Source organism: Aspergillus pseudotamarii (genome assembly GCF_009193445.1).
Source record: "Aspergillus pseudotamarii strain CBS 117625 unplaced genomic scaffold BDV38scaffold_4, whole genome shotgun sequence".
In the NCBI taxonomy this organism is placed as follows: domain Eukaryota; kingdom Fungi; phylum Ascomycota; class Eurotiomycetes; order Eurotiales; family Aspergillaceae; genus Aspergillus; species Aspergillus pseudotamarii.
Genome location: NW_022475018.1, coordinates 682,940 through 702,244, shown reverse-complemented (window position 1 = coordinate 702,244; position 19,305 = coordinate 682,940). Strand labels below are relative to the sequence as shown.

General features: G+C 47.9%; 9 protein-coding genes across 9 annotated transcripts; 8 read left to right on the top strand and 1 right to left on the bottom strand.

Moving 5' to 3' along the window:
• The first annotated feature begins 640 nt into the window (after positions 1–640).
• On the top strand, positions 641–1,799 carry BDV38DRAFT_235331 (uncharacterized protein). The gene has a single exon (XM_032053327.1). It carries the CDS (start codon positions 879–881, stop codon positions 1,791–1,793), a length of 915 nt encoding a protein of 304 aa, XP_031918685.1. The 5' UTR covers positions 641–878; the 3' UTR covers positions 1,794–1,799.
• BDV38DRAFT_235329 (uncharacterized protein) lies at positions 1,800–2,307 on the top strand. Its single transcript, XM_032053326.1, has one exon. The coding sequence runs from the start codon at positions 1,955–1,957 to the stop codon at positions 2,123–2,125; it is 171 nt and encodes a 56-aa protein (XP_031918684.1). The 5' UTR covers positions 1,800–1,954; the 3' UTR covers positions 2,126–2,307.
• Positions 2,308–4,373: 2,066 nt separating this feature from the next.
• On the top strand, positions 4,374–6,394 carry BDV38DRAFT_127611 (uncharacterized protein). The gene is made up of 2 exons (XM_032051245.1): positions 4,374–4,617; positions 4,671–6,394. The coding sequence occupies exons 1-2, from the start codon at positions 4,477–4,479 to the stop codon at positions 6,312–6,314; spliced, it is 1,785 nt and encodes a 594-aa protein (XP_031918683.1). The 5' UTR covers positions 4,374–4,476; the 3' UTR covers positions 6,315–6,394.
• Positions 6,395–6,832: 438 nt separating this feature from the next.
• On the top strand, positions 6,833–10,082 carry BDV38DRAFT_127593 (putative anaphase-promoting complex component Cut20/Apc4). Its single transcript, XM_032051244.1, has 7 exons — positions 6,833–7,227; positions 7,314–7,659; positions 7,718–8,288; positions 8,343–9,077; positions 9,131–9,197; positions 9,258–9,407; positions 9,467–10,082. The coding sequence occupies exons 1-7, from the start codon at positions 6,957–6,959 to the stop codon at positions 9,817–9,819; spliced, it is 2,493 nt and encodes an 830-aa protein (XP_031918682.1). The 5' UTR covers positions 6,833–6,956; the 3' UTR covers positions 9,820–10,082.
• Positions 10,083–10,765: 683 nt separating this feature from the next.
• BDV38DRAFT_235324 (karyopherin beta) lies at positions 10,766–14,731 on the top strand. Its single transcript, XM_032053325.1, has 9 exons — positions 10,766–11,251; positions 11,341–11,399; positions 11,492–12,298; positions 12,356–12,984; positions 13,046–13,262; positions 13,317–13,649; positions 13,712–13,949; positions 14,001–14,109; positions 14,167–14,731. Exons 1-9 carry the CDS (start codon positions 11,212–11,214, stop codon positions 14,351–14,353), a joined length of 2,619 nt encoding a protein of 872 aa, XP_031918681.1. The 5' UTR covers positions 10,766–11,211; the 3' UTR covers positions 14,354–14,731.
• BDV38DRAFT_235321 (uncharacterized protein) lies at positions 14,724–15,289 on the bottom strand. Its single transcript, XM_032053324.1, has one exon. The coding sequence runs from the start codon at positions 15,141–15,143 to the stop codon at positions 14,913–14,915; it is 231 nt and encodes a 76-aa protein (XP_031918680.1). The 5' UTR covers positions 15,144–15,289; the 3' UTR covers positions 14,724–14,912.
• Positions 15,290–15,986: 697 nt separating this feature from the next.
• On the top strand, positions 15,987–16,661 carry BDV38DRAFT_278136 (40S ribosomal protein uS8; the record flags this gene model as incomplete). The annotated part of the gene is made up of 2 exons (XM_032058652.1): positions 15,987–16,119; positions 16,402–16,661. 2 exons carry the CDS (start codon positions 15,987–15,989, stop codon positions 16,659–16,661), a joined length of 393 nt encoding a protein of 130 aa, XP_031918679.1.
• Positions 16,662–17,019: 358 nt separating this feature from the next.
• BDV38DRAFT_127495 (uncharacterized protein) lies at positions 17,020–17,461 on the top strand. The gene has a single exon (XM_032051242.1). The coding sequence runs from the start codon at positions 17,066–17,068 to the stop codon at positions 17,303–17,305; it is 240 nt and encodes a 79-aa protein (XP_031918678.1). The 5' UTR covers positions 17,020–17,065; the 3' UTR covers positions 17,306–17,461.
• BDV38DRAFT_127504 (epoxide hydrolase family protein) lies at positions 17,462–19,305 on the top strand. The gene is made up of 4 exons (XM_032051243.1): positions 17,462–18,331; positions 18,391–18,399; positions 18,468–18,657; positions 18,715–19,305. Exons 1-4 carry the CDS (start codon positions 17,617–17,619, stop codon positions 19,070–19,072), a joined length of 1,272 nt encoding a protein of 423 aa, XP_031918677.1. The 5' UTR covers positions 17,462–17,616; the 3' UTR covers positions 19,073–19,305.

The following is a 19,305-nucleotide window of genomic DNA, read 5'->3' as shown; positions in this document are numbered from 1 at the left end:
TGTTTTTCTTCAGAGAAACATGGTCTTATCCAATTCATTGCCCTAGAAACTCTCCACCTTCGTGTTTGGTGGTACGGCGAACTGTATGTCGTATAGGGAACAAAACGGGGCTGTGCAGGGATGCCCGGGCCTAAGATACGGCTGACCACTGTGCTGCGCCTTACAGGCTGTACATCGTTTCCTTGGGTCCTACTAGTACAATAGTCGGTACTACTTTAGTACCACTTTTTGCTCTGTGCAAATTAACTCTAACCCAGACGGAGTATCTATCATATCCCTTGCCTCCAATGGCGGTGCCGGGTTAACGTAGGGCAAAGTATGTAATTGTCGGGTCGGGGCACCACTGCCATAGGGAATGTCCCACTGGAATTGTGCCTTATGCTCCATCACGGTTGTTATGGGGATTGAACCAGCTTTGACATGTGGAAACATGCATTTTGAGTCTGTCTGTGACTCTGTGAGACAGAGAAAGCGGCCTTGGTTCTGCCTTAGGAACCCATTACGTTTTCTTAGTTATTCCCGAACTAGCGGGGAAGTCGCAGATTCAGCCTAGCCCTTGTCAGGCGATTCCATTCACTATTCCAGAACCGTGGAAACATCAATAATGGATTGGAGAGGAAACGGGTCTAAGAAACCAGGTCACTCGTGGAATGTAACAGGAATCTCCCATCTCTTACTACTAGTACTCAATGTTTGTTTTATAAATTAATACAGGTCCTTTCATTTGAGATACAGTTCCAACAACGACCATTACCACTACCTACCTCATTGACAAACGTCATTCATTGCATATACATGCACGGATCATACGAGTGTATTGACAACGACTTATTTTCACCATCTCCCAATTCTCAGCCGCAGCGACTCCGTACGTGATTATGGGCAACCATCATTCACGAGTCCGAAGCTATTCCGGGTCTCGCAATAGATCTAATACTGCATCAAAGTACGATCGATGTCGGCAGGTTGCAACCAATATGCAGGCAAAATGTGCACCTGTTCAAGCAAGAAATGCTGATCTCTGCCCCCCTCCTCCATACACCCCACGGCACCCTTCAAATGCTTCGGCATCCAGGGCTTCGTCATCTGGAGATTCGCCTTACTCGTTCCTGTGCGAATTTGATACTGTATTTCTGGTGGATGACAGTGGTAGCATGAGAGGGAGTCGCTGGAATGAGGCTGCGGATGCTATTGCTGCCATCGCGCCCGTTTGTACCGCACATGACCAGGACGGTATCGATATCTATTTCTTAAACTATCAACACGGAGGAACTGATCCCAGAACTGGCGCATATACTAACATCAAGACGTCTGATGATGTCCGCGAGATTTTTTACGGTGTCGAGCCGCAAGGAGCAACTCCAGCTGGGCGCCGTTTGCGCCAGATCCTGGACCCATACCTTCGTCGCGTGGAGGCCATAGCAGCCAAAGGAAAGGACCCTAGCGAGTCTGTGAAACCGCTCAATATCATCACCATCACAGACGGGGTGTTCACGGACGATGCGGAGAGTGTTATCATCAACGCCGCCAAAAGGTTGGATAAATGCAATGCTACACCATGGCAGATTGGCCTTCAGTTTTTCCAAATTGGGGATGACAAACACGCACAGGAATATCTGCAGATGCTGGACGATGACCTAGGTCACAAGTCAAAGAACGAGGGCATGCGAGATATTGTGGATACAGTGCCATGGAGAGGTGACAAGGGTCAAACGTTGAGCGCGGACGGAATTTTGAAATGCGTCCTCGGTGCTGTCAATCGCAAATATGACAAGTGTAACGCATTTCGCTAACCTGGCTTTTTTTTTTTTTTTTTTTTTTTTTGGTTGGTCTGTTTCGCTCAAAGGTCCCAAATTGCAGAGCCTTTCAGATATTGACGCCTGATTTAATCCAATCATGATCGGTGGCTTTTCAAACCCAACGGTCTGTTGCAAATAAAGGAAATGAGTTTCAAATGTCTTACAGCAAGCGCCGCGTAGCCGCCGAAACTCCCGGGCTAGGCATGGATTTATATGATTCGCTCACTAGCTTGGACGCAATAACCCTCCTCCCTCCTTTTGTTCTTTTTGGCGTTCCTTTCATACTTTTCTTACTTTCCATCTCTGTCCTGTTTGAAGGACGCTGAGACAGATTGCAACGAATTTCATTGCTGAAGAGTGAATGGCAATGGTTAATTGGCCAAGAATTAAGATTGAAGGTCCTGATACTATTAATAAAGGATGCTTATTGTCCTAAAGTCTCCCTGTATTTACTTTAGGATGATCGTCGGTTGCCCAGCATCCAAGGGCCGGCCGAGTAGCGCCCGGCTTCGATGAGATATAGTAGTGCTGTAATAAATTCCCGACGGTTTCATTGAACAAATGCCATTCCGATATGGCCAATGGTCTAGTTTTCCTGACTTGGTATCCAGACTAGCAAGTTTAGCCTGTTCTATCCTTAAGCTGAGGCCTGGTCCGTGAGGATGGATCTTCGGCCAAGTCCTAGTGCTATTGGGAATTCCCATTAGCTCAGGCGAGGAGCGAATCAATCTTGACAAATTGTTTAGATAGATTTCAGCAAGCTCTAACCTTGTCCGCTGACAGTACGTAATATTCGCATGGGAGGTTTGTTTACGTCTGGTGCTTCCCCAAACGAAGACGATGAGGATCAACCCTTTTTGTTTTCCTTATAGGGGAATGGGATCTGATCTGTCTTTCAAGTCCTACACCTGTTGTTGTCTCAACTCCTGGTAAGGCCAATACAGTAAAGAATACCATGAGTCGTGGCACCTGTTCCTCACGTGGTGGAGCAGGGCGATCGGCGAGAAAAAAAAAATTGTATCGGAGTAGTAATCAACCTGCTGCTAATTACCCTGAGGTTCGCCTGGTCAGAGGTAGAAAAGTAAACTGAATGATTCACCTTCAATTCGCCCGTAATATTTCTGACTGGACTGACACTGCAGGTCTGGTGCTACGTCGACTCGAGAATAAGGTCAGTCTGAAGGATTCTTCAACTATCTGTTTTAAGGTACGTAGTAAGAATAAGAGTGGAATAGTCCATCGTCAGCTGCCGTCTAAATTTCCTTACTATCCATGAATCACTCGCAGATACTTTTTTCTTCCCATGGTTCTCAGGTGGCTCAGAATCATGTATGGTATTGTCACCAGCCACGCAGACCCCCTTTTTATTTTTCCGGGTTTCCATTCAATCAGATTCGCTGGAGAGCGTCTCCATGGGAGCCAAAAGTGGTTCGCTTCTCTCACCATGATCCGCCACCGCATGGTTAGCTGCAAAGTTGTGATCCCTCTTTCCCCCCCCCCCCCCCCCCCCCATTTGGCTCCTCTACTACAAGGGCAACTAAGGCCCAGTAGTCTTTGGTTCGCCAGGTACAGGATACCCAATTCAGTCATTTTCAGCTCCGGTCCCCGCTCCGTGAGTGGTCGATTGGAACTCTCGGGAACCATGTTTAGATCTCATCGCGCGTCCTCGCTACTTTTTTATTTCCCCTAGCCTCAAAGGCTACCCTTTTCCCTTCGTGATTTGCAGGGGTTTGTGTGCGCATCGTGACGTGGTTATTGCAAAAGCCGGTGGATCTTCGTACGGTTCAAAGGATAAGCGCCGGTCAAGCTACTCCGTATCCGTTTGTTGATCGATTGATCCATATTACCTTTCTTCTCCCCCAATACCCACAGTCTGCGACTGATTTATATTCTTACGACCATTGTTCACAGTGCGAAAGTCCGGACTCTCCACTCTTTCTTCCAATGTTCTCTTTTGACTAACCAGTTTCTCTCCACCGAGTGAATCTCATATCCACACTCCTTTAAGTCTTGGTTAAAGCACAGTAGCTTCTGTGGCAAGCGCCAATATTCTTCTACCTTTTCTTCACGAATGTTCTCGACTCCTTCTATCCGCCTTGCCAGCGCTTAGAGCTCACAACCAACCAGTGTCATTGGCTCTAATCATTTCCTATTTCACGTCAGGGGCATCGAAATTTAACTACTCTCCCGGCGCGGTTACTGAATCAATTGATTCCCAGAGGCCAGACTGTTTGGTATCGATTTTTGTTGGGGGCTTGTGATGGCACTTTGTTTAGCCTTGAGCTTATAGTCGCGGACTTATCTATATCAATCCAACGTTCGCGAGTTTTACAGCGCACCCCAAACAACACCGGGTTACCCTCCTTTGTTCATAAATTTCTCTGTCCAGGCTGGCCTTGGGGAAATTGCCTTGTCTCTCTCTTTCTGTTTCAAAAGTACATTGTCCTACTTCAGTTTGCCTTGCTGCCATCCTTCGCCGCGCTAGATCTTATTATTTCTTGGTATTTTCTTAGTTATACCGCCATGGCTTCAACAACTTTAATGACATTTCTCCTGTGAGCCGCTTTCTACGTTCTGAATCCATCGCATACGCTAATAGCCGAATAGATATACTAATCCCCAGGTTAAGTCTGTCAAGCTGCTAGGCTCATGGGATAACTTCGCCAAGTCGTATCCTATGGAGCACGACAGGCGTATTGGTCCAGGCCATTGGAGGGGGTGCCATAGTTTTACTAGCATAATATGTGATGGAACGCCGAAGAATATTGGTTCATCTCGCTCCGGTGGGCTCAAAATGGGCGGCACATATTGGTATTATGTCAGTATTCTTACGTCGCTTCTGTTTGGCAGCTTTGTCTAACCTAAGATTAGTACTTACTGGACGATGATGTGGAATACTACAATCATGCGGAGCCAGTCACATCGCATTGTCCTCTTCTTCCCGGCCAGCCTGTCAACGTTCTTCATGTACCTGTCATTTTGCCGGATACACGTCCGATTTATCCCTGTGATAGAAGTCCAAGCCCGCAACAAACGGAAGAGCGGACTATGGACCCTAATGATAAATATATGAACCCGCGACAGGCCCCCAAACCAGCACTTCCACGCCTCCGCACATCTCCTCCACTGCTACAACAACCAACTCCGACTTGGTCTTTCAACACTTCCCCTTTAGGTTTATTAACCAACAGAGGCGCTTCCCAGCCTAATAGTGCGACGCCTAAGGCTACAATTCAGAATGATCAAAGAGCTCCAGGTAGTAAAGCTGCTCGATCAGTCTCTCCTCCAAGATCAAGGGGTCTTCGCGCTGCTTTCCGACAATGGAATGCATCTTCTCCTGATCTCAACGTGACAGATGATCAGAATAGCGATTCTACGAAGCCCCGACTGGCCTTCAGGCCTGTCATCGGGCGTACTGAAAGCCTCAAGACCCTCCAGAACACGTCGAAGGATTACCATGTGCATCAAACGGGTCATACGTCGAAGGGGAGCCTACTCCCCCTGCGGCCTGCATCATCTGGACATCCTGGAGCTACGGCGCTATCTATCCAGGATCGGCGTGCTCTAAATCCAAAAATCGCGGAACGTGCGACACCCAGAACTCCTTTGACTCTTCAAACGAACCACGAAACGATTACCACTAAAAATGGTGGTAATAAGGTCCATCCACATGCCCCCAAAGATTTTGTCGCTTCTGTGGACTCCGTCTTCTTGCTCGCGACTGCCTTGCCAGTGGCAGCTGAAGATGCTGTAACCCCTACACCATTCACTTTCGCAGAAAAGAGGCTCCCCACTCTACCGAATACTCCTTCATCAGTCATGGACGAAGCGCTGCGTGATCTCGAAACTCGAGAAAAGGAGCTCGATGCAGAAAATCTTGGCAGTCATTTCTCTGATTTCAGTACGACGGAGGAGTCCACAAGCAGCTCTCCGTGCGAGAGAAGTCATTTTTCCGAATGGAGTACGGATACAGAGGTGATCTCTCCTGAGTCCATGGCACCTTCGCTAACTCTCAACAATGGTACCCAAACTTTTTCTGCTCCGGAAGGGATGAGATTTGCAGAACTGTGGAAGCACTCTGTTCCTGCTGAAACAAGCGATCCGAACACCCCACAGCTTACTGTTCATTCAAGGTCTTCCCCCACTACAATCGGTGGCGACTCACCTCTCCTTGATCTGCCACCTCCTCGTCTTACGGTCTCTTTATCCCCCTCTGATATGGATTTCTCTGGCCTTTGTATCAGTGATGCTGGTGAGGTCGAAAGAGATCCCAAGCGCCATGCAGCTTTCTTTGGCGGGATAGAAGGACTTGGGCTTCTCCGAAGTCCTGAACCCTCTACTGTGCAGTTTGCGGGAAATGTCCGAGATGATGTGGAAACGACACATAACGAGAAGAGTGCAGGGCTCAGCAACGGCTATGATCGCTTCAGCATCAGCTCGCTACCAGGGCAGTCTGCAGCAATGCAAGAAATGATGGATGAGTTGAGTTACCTCAAATCGATGATTCAATCTTAGATGATGCGAATGTATAGTCTACAGTACGACTTTATATAGAGTGGAATTGATAAAACAAACATACCGGGCTTTCTGGTTTTTCGTTTCAAACTTCGTCCTTTGTTCTCCTGGTCGATAGCATGTAAGAACATAGATAGTGTAGAAGATACTGGAAGGGTTGCGAACATTTGTCTAGTTAGAATTGGGGTCTAATTTATGCGTTCCGTTGGGATATTTTCGCTTTGACTAGTAGTGAGAGATGTATTAAGGTCTTGGAAATATATGTACGACAGAGGTGTACAACAGGGTAGGAATGAAATATGTAACGGTGAGCTGTACACTACTAACACTTGAAACAGAACCAAATTCCAGCTCCTTATATTAAAAATGGTATTATACTACTTGCCTGTTCGCAGGGGTTAACTACCCTATGCCCTGAATTCCCAGGTAGGGTTTAAAGATTTTACTAAGGTGACTTGGGGAACGCGCGAGACACCAGACAGGTAAATACCACGTGCCAAGAGGTCCGCTATTCCGCGACTCCACCGTCCATTAACTATTTATCCATCTTGGGCAACGTCAGGCGCGGGACATACTAGAAGTAAGCGAACCCGTTAAATTTTAACCTGCAAAAGAATGGACTAAAGGGAGTATCGCGCGATTATGACCGAAGACAACTCTCATCTTTCATCGTTGCGGCATGAGCCGCAACTCACTCCTGTTGCGGAAAAGTCACTACCCGCAAAATGCAAGGCCACCACGCTGAAATATTGTCCTACGATGGACCTTATCTCCCTCGTTACAGAGGATGATGAATTACGAGTTTTCCGATTGAATGGTCAGAGGGTCTTTGGGGGTTCGTTCAAGGGAGATCCCTATTTGGATGAAGACGACGGCGGGGGTGAAATCCGACAATTGATGTGGAAAAACAATGGTGCGTCCTTGGCTCTCAGTCGCCATATACTGTTGTTTCTTGCAAATATAGTTATTTGTATCGCAGATAGTCTTACCAATTGCTAGGTCACCTACTTGCTGTCGCTTGCGCGGATAATACTATCCGTATCATTAGTGCTTACAGTGGTAAAACCGTCCATCATTATCCTGCTTATGAAGGGCAGAGTGATGCCGACCGACCTTTCAGGGCTACTTGTTTGGGCTGGGGTGTAAACTTCACCGATAGCGAGGCTGCACAACAGCAATTGAAAGAGGCTGCCGGGCAAATATCCGTCCAGGATCTGCTGTCGTCGGATGTACATCCATCAAAAGCAGCTGCCTTACTCAAAGCTGACCTACCAAGGGAGTTAGCTTTACTAGATATCGAGAGCTCATTACCTAAACTGAGCACACTACCTGCGACAGGAAGCGAGTAGGTCCCCCGACCACCCAAAAGGCGCAGCCACCTCCCACTAACTCTAAGACTCCAGTGACGACGTGTTTAGTTCTCGGGCGTCGATTGATGCTATCTTTCATTCTGCTGGCAGGAACACCAGTGACACGGTAGATGTCTTGTTGGTAGGCTTTGATGATGGCACCGTTCACTTGCGAATTTTTGATTGCTTCGAAATAGGCTCATTTCAAGTGGGCAGTTCCATTGGGCCTTCCAGTTCATGCAGGATCCTTCAGCACGCCTCTCATCCATTGAGCTCCACCCATGCATTGCTAGCATCCTCACATACAGACGATAGTTCAGACTCCTTGTACTTACTCACTCTCGACCTTCGGTTTATCACGCGATCCGGTAGATATCTTTCACTACTTGCACATAAGACAACCCAGCTTCAAAACCTGCTCAGATACATCAACCAGGTACAAAGGCAGGTTGAGCTCGAGTGGAAAAATGCACAAGAACTACCGGCAAGGTACATGCGCAGTATAAACGAAGATTTGCAGGAAAAATGCCATTGTGATTTCGTTACGGCTGCCTACCACCTAGTGGTCACTGGAGACTGTTTTGAACCAATGAAGGAGTTTTTGGTAGATATTGTCGGGGAAAGAGTAGGGCGTCTCCTTTTGAAAGCAGCATTTATCAAACGCTGATGAGATTTCTAGGGACACAAAAGGTGGGAGAAAGCTGTATCGAGCGGCTACGAAAATGTTCGACGTTTGACACACGAATGCCTTCTTCCGGCTCTGGAACGATGTGAAGTGTTACTTAGTCGCCTCACCGGGCTCTCCAAATTTCATAAAATATGTGGTGTCCTAGGTCTGGAGACAGCAGATCTGAATGCGATTGTCGAGACTCTGGATTGCCTTCATCTCTTATCTCACCAGATTCTCATCAATGCAAATGAGGAATTAAGCCAATTCAACTCATTTTCGCGATGGCTTCGCCACGAAATCGAAATGCAGAGCGCTGAACCCATGTCCCAGACGCTAGAAGAGCTACAGGAGAAAACGGACATGGTTGAATATCCGCTGACTCTGAAGTATATCAGAGGCGCATTAACCAAGAGCAAATTACGAAACTTCATCCAGCAACTGCCCCTGATCGGATTTGCGAGGCCCGCCCCCAATACCTCAGATAAGTGGGCACCAACCGAACACGATGGGTCATTCTATGACACGTTTAAGAAATTGCTGGAGCAGAGCAACCAAGCCTCCGATGCCGATGCTCCAGCTGAACTGCCGAAGATGAATGATCTCACAAAGCGCCTCGGACTACAGTTCGAAAAAGTCTTTGGCCGGATCGCCTTGACACAGCGTAGAGGTATCCTTCATAGGTCCCCACTTTCCCTTCACTCAGATTGTGACAAAGATATCGTTGATCTTGTCATGCGCTACGAGGTACCACGCCCTTGATAAATGTAGGCGAGAAACAGTGCTCACCATAACCCTAGGATGTTGGGGAACCAAGATCGTGTGTGATATATGTGGCAACTAGGTCCATCCGGTCGAAACATATACGTATGTATAGCCCCATTTGTGTATGTTCCTGCCTTTTAACCTCTTACCCGCGACTTCCAGTGTATATATACCGCACGGTTCTGGACTGCGAAAATGGGGTCAGCTCCACCCGGACGACAAGTATAGGAGCGATCGATTTACAGGAGGGGGAAATACGCCAAATACAGTTCGTGGAGGATGATACCATCATGGTGCTCTGGTCTAATAGCGGTATATTACACTTTGATATACACGTCGTGAAGGTTATGGGTGTTAACTATGACTTGCAGACGGATCCTCTTACCTTCTCAACTTCCCCTTTCAGCCGGCACCGACTAGCGAAAGCCCACACCTTGTCAGCTTCGAGGACTATGATAGCGATACGACATCATCTACGCCCGCTGCACGCACGGTGACGCTTGATGTCTTAGCCCCAGAATCCGAATCTACGCAGTGGATTAAACATGCCTTTACCATACCTGGGCCCAAACTCAAGCCCACGAGGATATATGTCAACGGCCGACACGACCGTCGAGCGATCTGTGTCTTGTATGGCGACGGCCTGCGTTATGAGGTTTTAGATTTAGACGCGGAGATGGAAGATGAAGAGGAGGAAGACGAAGAGCCAGAGGACAGCGAGTAGAGGCCGGGAGTAATAATAATGCTTGGTTGTCATCTGGTTGTTCCTGATGGAAGGCGGCCAAGGCTAACAAGGTGAGGTTGACTCTCTCACCAGCAAATTAGCGTGTTGATGAGCAACTCTAGGTTCCACCATCGGCAGGGACAAAGCTGCTCCAGGCAGGGATGTGCCTCTGTTTTGCGTTTGTTTATTGATATGTCGGTTGTGACTGGCCGTCGGGCTTTTGTTCAATGACTGCAATGAGTCCCTGACATCTAATGTTTGAATGAGCTCTTCACAGACCATTGTTCTTTAAACTATACTACTTAGGATAGCCCCGATAAATATAAATTTGTTTACTTATTTATAATTTGGTTCCTACGGTTCCAAATATTAATAGATTTGTGCGATGGGGTTGACACCCTGACTATCATTAAAAAAGGGCGTGGTCGCCGGGGCCACACAAGTGGGTAGGGTGGAAGTGCTTCAAGAAGCAAAATCAAAACAAGCAAAAAAAAAACCCATGGAGGGGGAAAATTTGGGGGAAGGAAAAGAAGGAACCAGAAGAAAAACAAGGGAGGGGCAATACCTCAGGCAACAATGGAACTGGTGACGAAAGTATGTGGCCGATCCTCTAAAGTAAAAAGGATATGCATTACCACCACACCACAACCCTCACCCACACTCCCTTACAGCTGCAAGAGGAGGGGAAACCTGTAAGAAAATAGACAATATGATAGATAGCATAGCATGATAAAAAGGTTAGTCGACAATTTTATTTCCTATTGATTTTCATTCGGGGATTGATGGTGCCCTTTCAGGCTGTCTAGTGGTCACGTGCCATGACTAAACCAGTGGCCACAGTCCAATCAGAAGGCGAATTTTGGGGGCTCCGCCGAGCGCTGACTGGTTGTTTTCTGCCCATCGTCGCTCTCATTCCTCATTGCGGATCAAAAGTTGAAGGGACACACTATTATTCTCCCTCGCTCTCGCTTTCTCTCTCCTCTTCTCTTTCTCTCTTTTGATTAAACATTTTCTATCAGAACTTAAAAAAAGGGTTTTGTGAACCAAATAACCATCTCTCTCTTCTCCTGTCTCTCTGAAACATAGACCTCGGAGTGCGGTTTTTTTAATTTTCCTATTCTCCTGGTTCTTCGGCGTGCACCACAAGCCGTCTTTTCCTCCCTCTTGTCCTACTTGCCGGAAGAACTGGTGCATGCCTCGTCATATATCCACAAAAACAGCAGGATTTCTTTCTGTCTCCTCGTCCACGCTGCCACTCCTTTGTCGTGGGCAATTTCATAATTAACTTGTTGCCTATTAAAATTTAGTCAAGCCAGAGGAGCTGTATTTGTTTTATTTCTTGCCTTTACTTTTTCTTTTCTTTCCCGTGGTCAGTGTCCCACTTCCGACAACATGAATGTCACTCAGGTATTGGAGGGCACTCTGTCGCCAGGTAAGATTATCCCTCTATCCTCTATATTGAATCGGTTTTTGGAGCGATCAAGAACGATGCTGACGGGTGATTTTTGCTTTGATTGATAGATGCGACAACACGTACAAATGCGGAACAGCAGCTTGTCCACGCTGCGGAGGTCGATTTCGTATGTTTCCCGGGTGCCCCATTAGGCGTCGCTTCGAGCGATCACTCGTCGACCGTCATAGTCATGCTAACCGTGGAATTTTCCCCATATAGGCCGGATACCTTGTTACCCTTGGCCAAGAACTGGCGAATGAAAACACCCCCTCCCACATCAGAACCGCGGCGGGTCTCGCACTGAAGAATGCTTTCACTTTCAGAGATCATGCTAAGCTACGTGAGGTGCAAGGAAAATGGCAGCAACAAATTAGCCCGGAGATTAAGACACAGGTCAAGGAGCTTGCGCTCAAGACTTTGGATTCTAAAGACGCCCGGGCCGGCCAGTCTGCAGCCCAGTTTATCGTCTCTATTGCCGCCATCGAGCTACCTCGGAGTGAATGGCCCGAGTTGATGAATGTTTTGGTTCAGAATATCGCCAACGGGTCCAACCAGTTGAAGCAAGCCTCCCTCATCACAATCGGTTTCATCTGTGAATCCCAGGATGCTGATCTTCGGGAGAGCTTGACTACTCACTCCAATGCAATCTTGACCGCTGTTGTGCAGGGCGCCCGACGTGAAGAAACCAACATGGATATCCGCTACGCTGCTATCAAGGCTCTCAGTGACTCAGTAGATTTTGTTCGGTCGAACATGGATAATGAAGGTGAACGTAATTATATCATGCAGGTGGTCTGTGAGGCTACGCAGGCCGACGATCTTCGTGTCCAGGCGGGCGCATTTGGTTGCTTGAACCGTATCATGGCTGCTTATTACGAGAAAATGCGCTTCTACATGGAGAAGGCTTTGTTTGGCCTCAGCATCATGGGTATGAAGAGCGAGGAGGAAGATGTCGCCAAGCTGGCTATTGAATTTTGGTGCTCCGTTTGCGAAGAGGAAATTGCTATTGAAGATGACAACGCTGCGGTTCGTCCAATTTTCTGCGCGCATTTCAAGGGGAAAATTACTAACGAATTGAAATAGGCGCAAGCGGAGGGTTCTCCTGAGGTCCGTCCTTTCTTTGGCTTCGCCCGCGTGGCGTGCAGAGAGGTTGTCCCTGTCTTGTTGCAGGCTATGTGCAGACAGGATGAGGATGCGACGGATGATGAGTACAATGTTTCTCGCGCGGCTTATCAGGCTCTGCAACTCTATGCTTCTTGTGTCCAGGGTGAGGTCATCCAGCCTGTCCTCTCCTTTGTCGAGGAGAACATTCGTAATGAAGATTGGCGTCGCAGAGACGCTGCAGTTGCGGCATTCGGTGCCATCATGGATGGACCGGATCCTAAGGTCCTTGAACCCCTGGTCAAGCAGGCCTTGGGTGTTCTTGTTGGCATGATGGAAGATAGTTCCATCCAAGTTCGTGATTCGGCAGCCTATGCCCTTGGTCGCGTGTGCGACTTCTGCTCTGAGACCCTGGACCCTGACGTGCATCTACAACCCCTTATTTCTTGCCTGTTCAACGGGCTTGCTAGCACCCCTAAGATTGCCAGCTCCTGCTGCTGGGCTCTGATGAACGTTGCCGAGCGATTTGCCGGTGACGTTGGTGCGCAGACGAACCCCCTATCAAAGCACTTTGAAGAGAGTGTTAAGTCGCTTCTTACTCTCACTGAGAGGTATGTCGGATATAGTTCAAAGGGTGGTCTTCCTGGACCTGGCTTACTTATACCTTAATAGGCAAGATGCAGACAACCAGCTCCGGACTGCTGGATATGAAGTTCTGAACTCCTTCGTGACCAATGCGGCGAACGATAGTCTCCCTATGGTTGCGAGCCTCTCCGACGTTGTGATTCAGCGTCTGGAGCACACCATCCCCATGCAACAGCAAGTTGTCAGTGTGGAAGATCGGATCACTCTGGAAGAGGTGCAAACTAGCTTAATAAGCGTTATATTGGTGAGTTTTTTAAGCGCAGGGGTGCATTTGTGTCTAATTTGACTGACAATTTAGGCTATTGTTCAACGTCTCGAGACTGAGATTAAGCCTCAGGCAGACCGTATCATGCATGCGATGATCCAGGTCCTAACAACTGTTCCCCCCAAGTCCAGTGTGCCTGATGTCGTCTTCGCCACAGTCGGCGCTATTGCAAGTGCACTGGAGGAGGACTTCGTCAAGTATATGGAACCCTTCTCGCCATTCCTTTATAACGCTCTCGGCAACCAAGAAGAACCTGGCCTCTGTGCTATGGCCATTGGACTGGTCAGCGATATCTCCCGTGCCTTGAATGAAAAGGTCCAGCCATACTGCGACTCGTTCATGAACTACTTGCTCAATAACTTGAGGGTAAGATAATTATATCCATGATAGTAAATTAAGATCTGTCCCTCGCTAAGTCCTTTTTGCAGAGCTCGACGAATCAATTGAAGCCTGCAATCCTCGAGACGTTTGGAGACATTGCTCAAGCTATCGGAACACAGTTCGACACATACCTGTCCGTCGTCGCCCAGGTTCTCCAGCAGGCATCGATTGTAACCGCCAGCTCGGACGTTAATATTGAGATGCTCGATTACATCGTCTCCCTTCGCGAAGGAATTATGGATGCCTGGGGTGGTATTGTTTTGTCTTATAAGGGCAAGCCTCAAGGTAAACAAGTGTGTAACACAGTCTTTGCGACGTGTGCTAAGCCATCTGCAGTGACTCAGCTCCAGCCCTATGTTGAATCTATCTTCCAGCTCCTCCACCTGATTTCTCAGGATCTCAACCGGAGTGAGGGGCTGATGAGGGCCTCAATGGGTGTTCTTGGGTACGTTTGTCATATTGAGCCTTCTCATACGTACTTTTGTGTCTAACGATTAAACAGCGACATCGCGGAGTCGTTCCCGAATGGAGAGTTTGCGGCCTTCTTCCGTAACGACTGGGTCACGGACTTGGTCAGAGACACTAGAAACAACCGAGACTTTGGCACGACCACAGTTGAGACTGCTCGCTGGGCTCGTGAACAGGTCAAACGTCAGGTCACCTTGTCTACTGCCGCAGCTATGGCGTAAGCATGGACCCTAGCACTCGAAAGCCATCAATTGCTCTCGTCGAGACCACCCTCCTCGGAGCAAGCCGCTCCTTTAGGCGCACTCAGAGAAGCTACGCCATGGACCACTTGCTCCCATTCCATAAAGTGAATTTCCTTTCACGAGGAATGCTGAAACGCCGTGCCGTTGATCGAACTTTAACTTGCCAGACGAAATATCCCTGTATCATATGGTACGGTTGAACGAGCTGATACCGCTTTGATCTAAGCACTACCACCCTCTCCGTTCTTCAAACTTCCCTATCCCATCACCCTTTCCCATGTTCCCCAGTCCTTCAGCTCCCTGTTGGGCACTCCCTGTTTCCCACTTTTCGGAACCATTAGCCCCCCCCCCCCCCCCTCATGACGCCTGAATGCATCCTGTTTCATCGCTACTGGCATCTTGTTTGTTTATCACCTTCATCCTACTATTACTATCGATTTACCCCCTTCCCTTCTCCGTTCCAAGTCGCCTTAATTAGACAAAGACCCCTATAGCATTATCTTCAACCTCATGTATGCCCAAGAAGTCATGTAACCCCTTAAGAGAAACACTGCAACGAATATTTCACACTTCCCGTATATTCCGATTCTACCCACCAAAAGATCCTGTATAGAGCCAATGATACAACCTGAATAAGCGTGTGTGAGATGCTTAGTAGCAGAATCTGACCTGCCTGTGGACAGTGGGGTGTGGTATAGACCGAGGGACCCCGATTGTCAGGTAACGTATACAATGTAACCCGTGGCGCAAATTTGCGTTTGGATGTCATGATACTCTCCAGAGAGGGAAGTAGAGACTGGTCCTCAGCCTACATCCCGTCAAACTATTAAGGCCACTCGGTGATGGGGCCGCGGTGGGGGATGTATCGGGTTTGCGCCACACACTGAGGCATATAACTAACCCAAGGACCTTTCCCTGAAAACAGTGACCCATTAATACCATGGGGTAGAATTTGTTATGGTAAGCGGTTATATGCACGAGCCGATACAGACAGTATTCTATACTGGGGTATGGTTACGTGGCTCTTATCCTATATCGAAGTTATGGTGCTCGTAGTGTAGGAGCTATGTAGTGATCACTCGCGTTGGCATAGTACCGCAGGATGATAATTGAATGTATTTTATACCCCATAATACTGCCTGAGGCATTCTGTCGTAGTTTCCACGTGACTCAATAAGGGCAAGACACACATAACCCTACCCGCGCACATCCCGAAAACCTCGCGGTTCAGCTCCTGATAGACATTTTTTTTTACCACATCCCCGTTCTCACCAGCCTCATCGGTACTACCCTCGAGGTATGTATTACTCGTTATTGAACCCCTTCTCGCGGCCTCTCAGCTAGTCTGAGAGAGCAATCATCATGGAACTCTGGCCTTTTCGATCCTTGTGGAGTAGCAACCGCAGGAAAGTTGAAAAGCTTTTACCAGAGGGTCCAGGTGATACGCTTCTCTCATTTCACGGCACGGGCTGAAGAACCCTTGATGAAAAATTCTTAAAGGGGCACTCTTTACGCTCGAAGACTACTGGTGGCTGACATGATTCTCCTTTTGAAAATTAGATACCTCTTATCCCGTCTCTCGATTTGAGAATCTCGAAAATCAACCGCCAAAATGGTCAAGACTTCCGTCCTCAACGATACGCTTAACGCGATCAACAACGCCGAGAAGGCTGGCAAGCGCCAGGTCCTCGTCCGTCCTTCCTCCAAGGTCATCGTCAAGTTCCTGAGTGTCATGCAGAAGCACGGTATGCATATATATTTTCCGTTCGATCATCGCCTTCTGCTCAATTGTTCTTTGCCTCTTGCTATCTTGATCATGTGTATACTGGAAAATGTGTTCGTTTGTTCTTCGGGTTGATAACTAGGCGGCGATCTCGATCTTTAAACGACGTCCGCCCTTTAAGTACCCGATATATTGAAAATTGTTTTTTAACAAGGCGGAGATCTTACAAGTTTCCTGATTTCTTTTTCCTGTGTTTGGTGAACTTTTAAATCTTCGTAACATTGCTGACTCTTATCTTCTTTAGGCTACATTGGCGAGTTCGAGGAGGTCGATGACCACCGTTCCGGCAAGATTGTCATCCAGCTCAACGGTCGTCTTAACAAGTGCGGTGTCATCAACCCCCGCTACCCCGTCCAGCTCCGTGACCTCGAGAAGTGGACCACCCAGCTCCTTCCTTCTCGTCAGTTCGGTTTCGTCGTCCTGACCACCTCCGCCGGTATCATGGACCACGAGGAGGCTCGTCGCAAGCACGTTGCTGGCAAGCTCCTCGGATTCTTCTACTAGACGACCAACGAAAAGTTTATGTCTTGAATACTATCGGGATATATGTGGCCTGGTGAGGTCCGAGCGAGGAATGTGCTCAGGAGCAACAGTGTCTTGGCGAGGAGTTAAAGGATACCCTGGCAGAAACGCCATAGATAGGTTTGAGTGATCTTGCTCAATTCAACCAAGTCATTTTGTTCCGGTCAAATTATTTTCCATGTTTCGTGTCGTATTGTAGAGAAGTAAAATCTGAACAACCAATTCGTCTCCCTTGCGCTTGAGAAATCTGGCCTTAGTTGGGATACGCACGATTACCAATTTTCCCAGGACCTTGGCACTGTTACGTGCTTATCCTTGTTGAAACTTTGGAAGGATATAATCCGTTTCTTTGTTGGTTTTTCTTATGCCGCTATTCCTTTTATGGGATGAGACTAATCAATAGGTTTCGGAAGCCCGGCGCATTTCTTATGAAAGCGGAAGGCCGCAGTCCCCGAGCCCGAGCAGTACCAGTTATGCTGATCGGGCGTTCCAAGCATCTTCAAGATTCCTACATTCCGAAGCATCCGTTAGTGCGCTACTATGGCATTTATGCTCAAATCATTCTGCTTTTCCCATGGCCGTGCGTGAGAGAAGGAGGCGCAGGTTCTGCGCTAAAAGCGATCTAATGCTTACAATTCGCAAATGGGTTTCCTCAATAATGAAGATAGTTCGCGCATAAGCTCGGAAGTAATCGAACCTCGTTTCAAGTGGATCAACGTGTCCATAATCCCACTCTGGGTTTTATCTCATGGTTGCCCCTGTCAGCCCTGTGAGGAGAAGAATTAAAGGAAGGACGGACGGAGGAACAAATAAGAAAAAAGACGTGACGAAAAGTTGTCGCCTGGGACATTACTCCCTTTCTTTACGGCCTACAATGGGTTGAGTGTCATTGACATCTATCGGAGTCCTCTCATTTGACTCTCGTATCACCTTTACTATGTATTTCTCACCCCTCGAGGCGCTTGCTTGCTTGGCTTCTTTTGCTGTTGTGTCCGCCTCTATGTCGAAAAGCATAGAGCAGCCTCGCCATAATGCATCATTAGATGCATGGTCTAACCTTCCATTGAACGCGTCGATCCCAGTTGAGCGTGTACAACTAGAGTTCTCGCAGAATGAAGTATATCGCATGCACGAAAGTCTTAAACATGCCCGAACTAGCAATCCTGAGGGTTACGATAACGAGCAGCAGCATTGGATCGCGCTTGCGTCTGAAGGCTGGACCGAGATTAATGGACCATTTCTAGAAGATGAAGTCAACCGTCATCCTCAGTTTAATACGTCCGTGACTGTTGACGGTCGTGATTCTAATGTCCATTTCATGGCGTTGTTTTCGCAACAACCGGATGCCATCCCCATCGTCTTCTTACACGGGTGGCCTGGAAGTTTCCTTGATTTTACAGGCCTTCTCGATATCGTGCGCCTGAAGTATTCTTCTAAGGATTGCCCGTTTCATCTCATTGTACCATCTTTGCCTGGATATACCTACTCTGCCGGCTCCCCCGTGACTAGACACGCAGATATGTTCGCCGTAGCTCGGACCATTGACGCATTGCTCACCGGCATTGGCCTGGATAATGGTTACATTGCCCAAGGTGGCGGTATGGGGGCCTATGTTGCTAGGCTACTTGGGTCATATAGTCCCAGTTGCGAAGGTACGCCACTTTCATTGAATCTGCGCTGGCGATTGGAAAGATTACTGACTGTAGCCAAGCTGTACATGGTAATTTTCACTCGTCCCACTTGACGAAAATTTTGTTCTTCGGCAGCAAAAAAGTAACAACTGTTTAGTCAACTCTCTCCCTCCTATCCCCGGGTTACCCGACCCAGGCAACGATACGGACCTTAGTGAGCAAGATATTGAGATTCTTAACCGAACTTCACATTTCAAGTCTCTCCAAAAGATGGATATTACAGGCCACGGAAGCCAGGTCACTTTAGGAGTTGTTCCGAAGAAAGATCCATTGTCATTGTTGGCCTGGTGAGAGATGACTAGTGGTCCAAAGTTTGCAACACCGAATTACTGATGAGGTGTCAGGCTTAGTGACAAGTTCAACAATTGGGTAGATCCACAACACACTTTACCCATGCAAACAACCTTGGTACACGCTTCGGTCTACTACCTAACGGGAATGACGACAAGTGATTATTACCAACTATCCAGTCTGGATGCCCCTGATAACATGATCCCTCTTGTTCCGAAGCCATTTGGCTACAGCCGTTTCCCCTATGATATTAGTGGCCTCCCTAGGAAGTGGGCAGCGACGCTGGGTGATTTAGTATGGTACAATGCTCACGTTCAAGGTGGTCATTTCGCTGCCATGGAAGAAGCAGAGGATCTATGGAATGATGTAGAACATTTCGTTCGGACAGTCTTCCCAGATGACCTTCCCTGAAACCAAGTGCAAACCCTCTTCCACGACGAATCATAGACCTGTGCTTCATGACTGCATCGCCAATGATTTTCAGAATGCAAACGCGGGGTCCTTGTGGGGACTGTCGGGCATAGTCCTAGTCCTAGAAACCGGGGATTCGGCAATGTTGTTATCGATGAGTACCGGCGTCTCGGACTTACGGTCGGAATTAATTTTGACCCTATTCGATTTAAATGATGTGGGAATCAACTAAA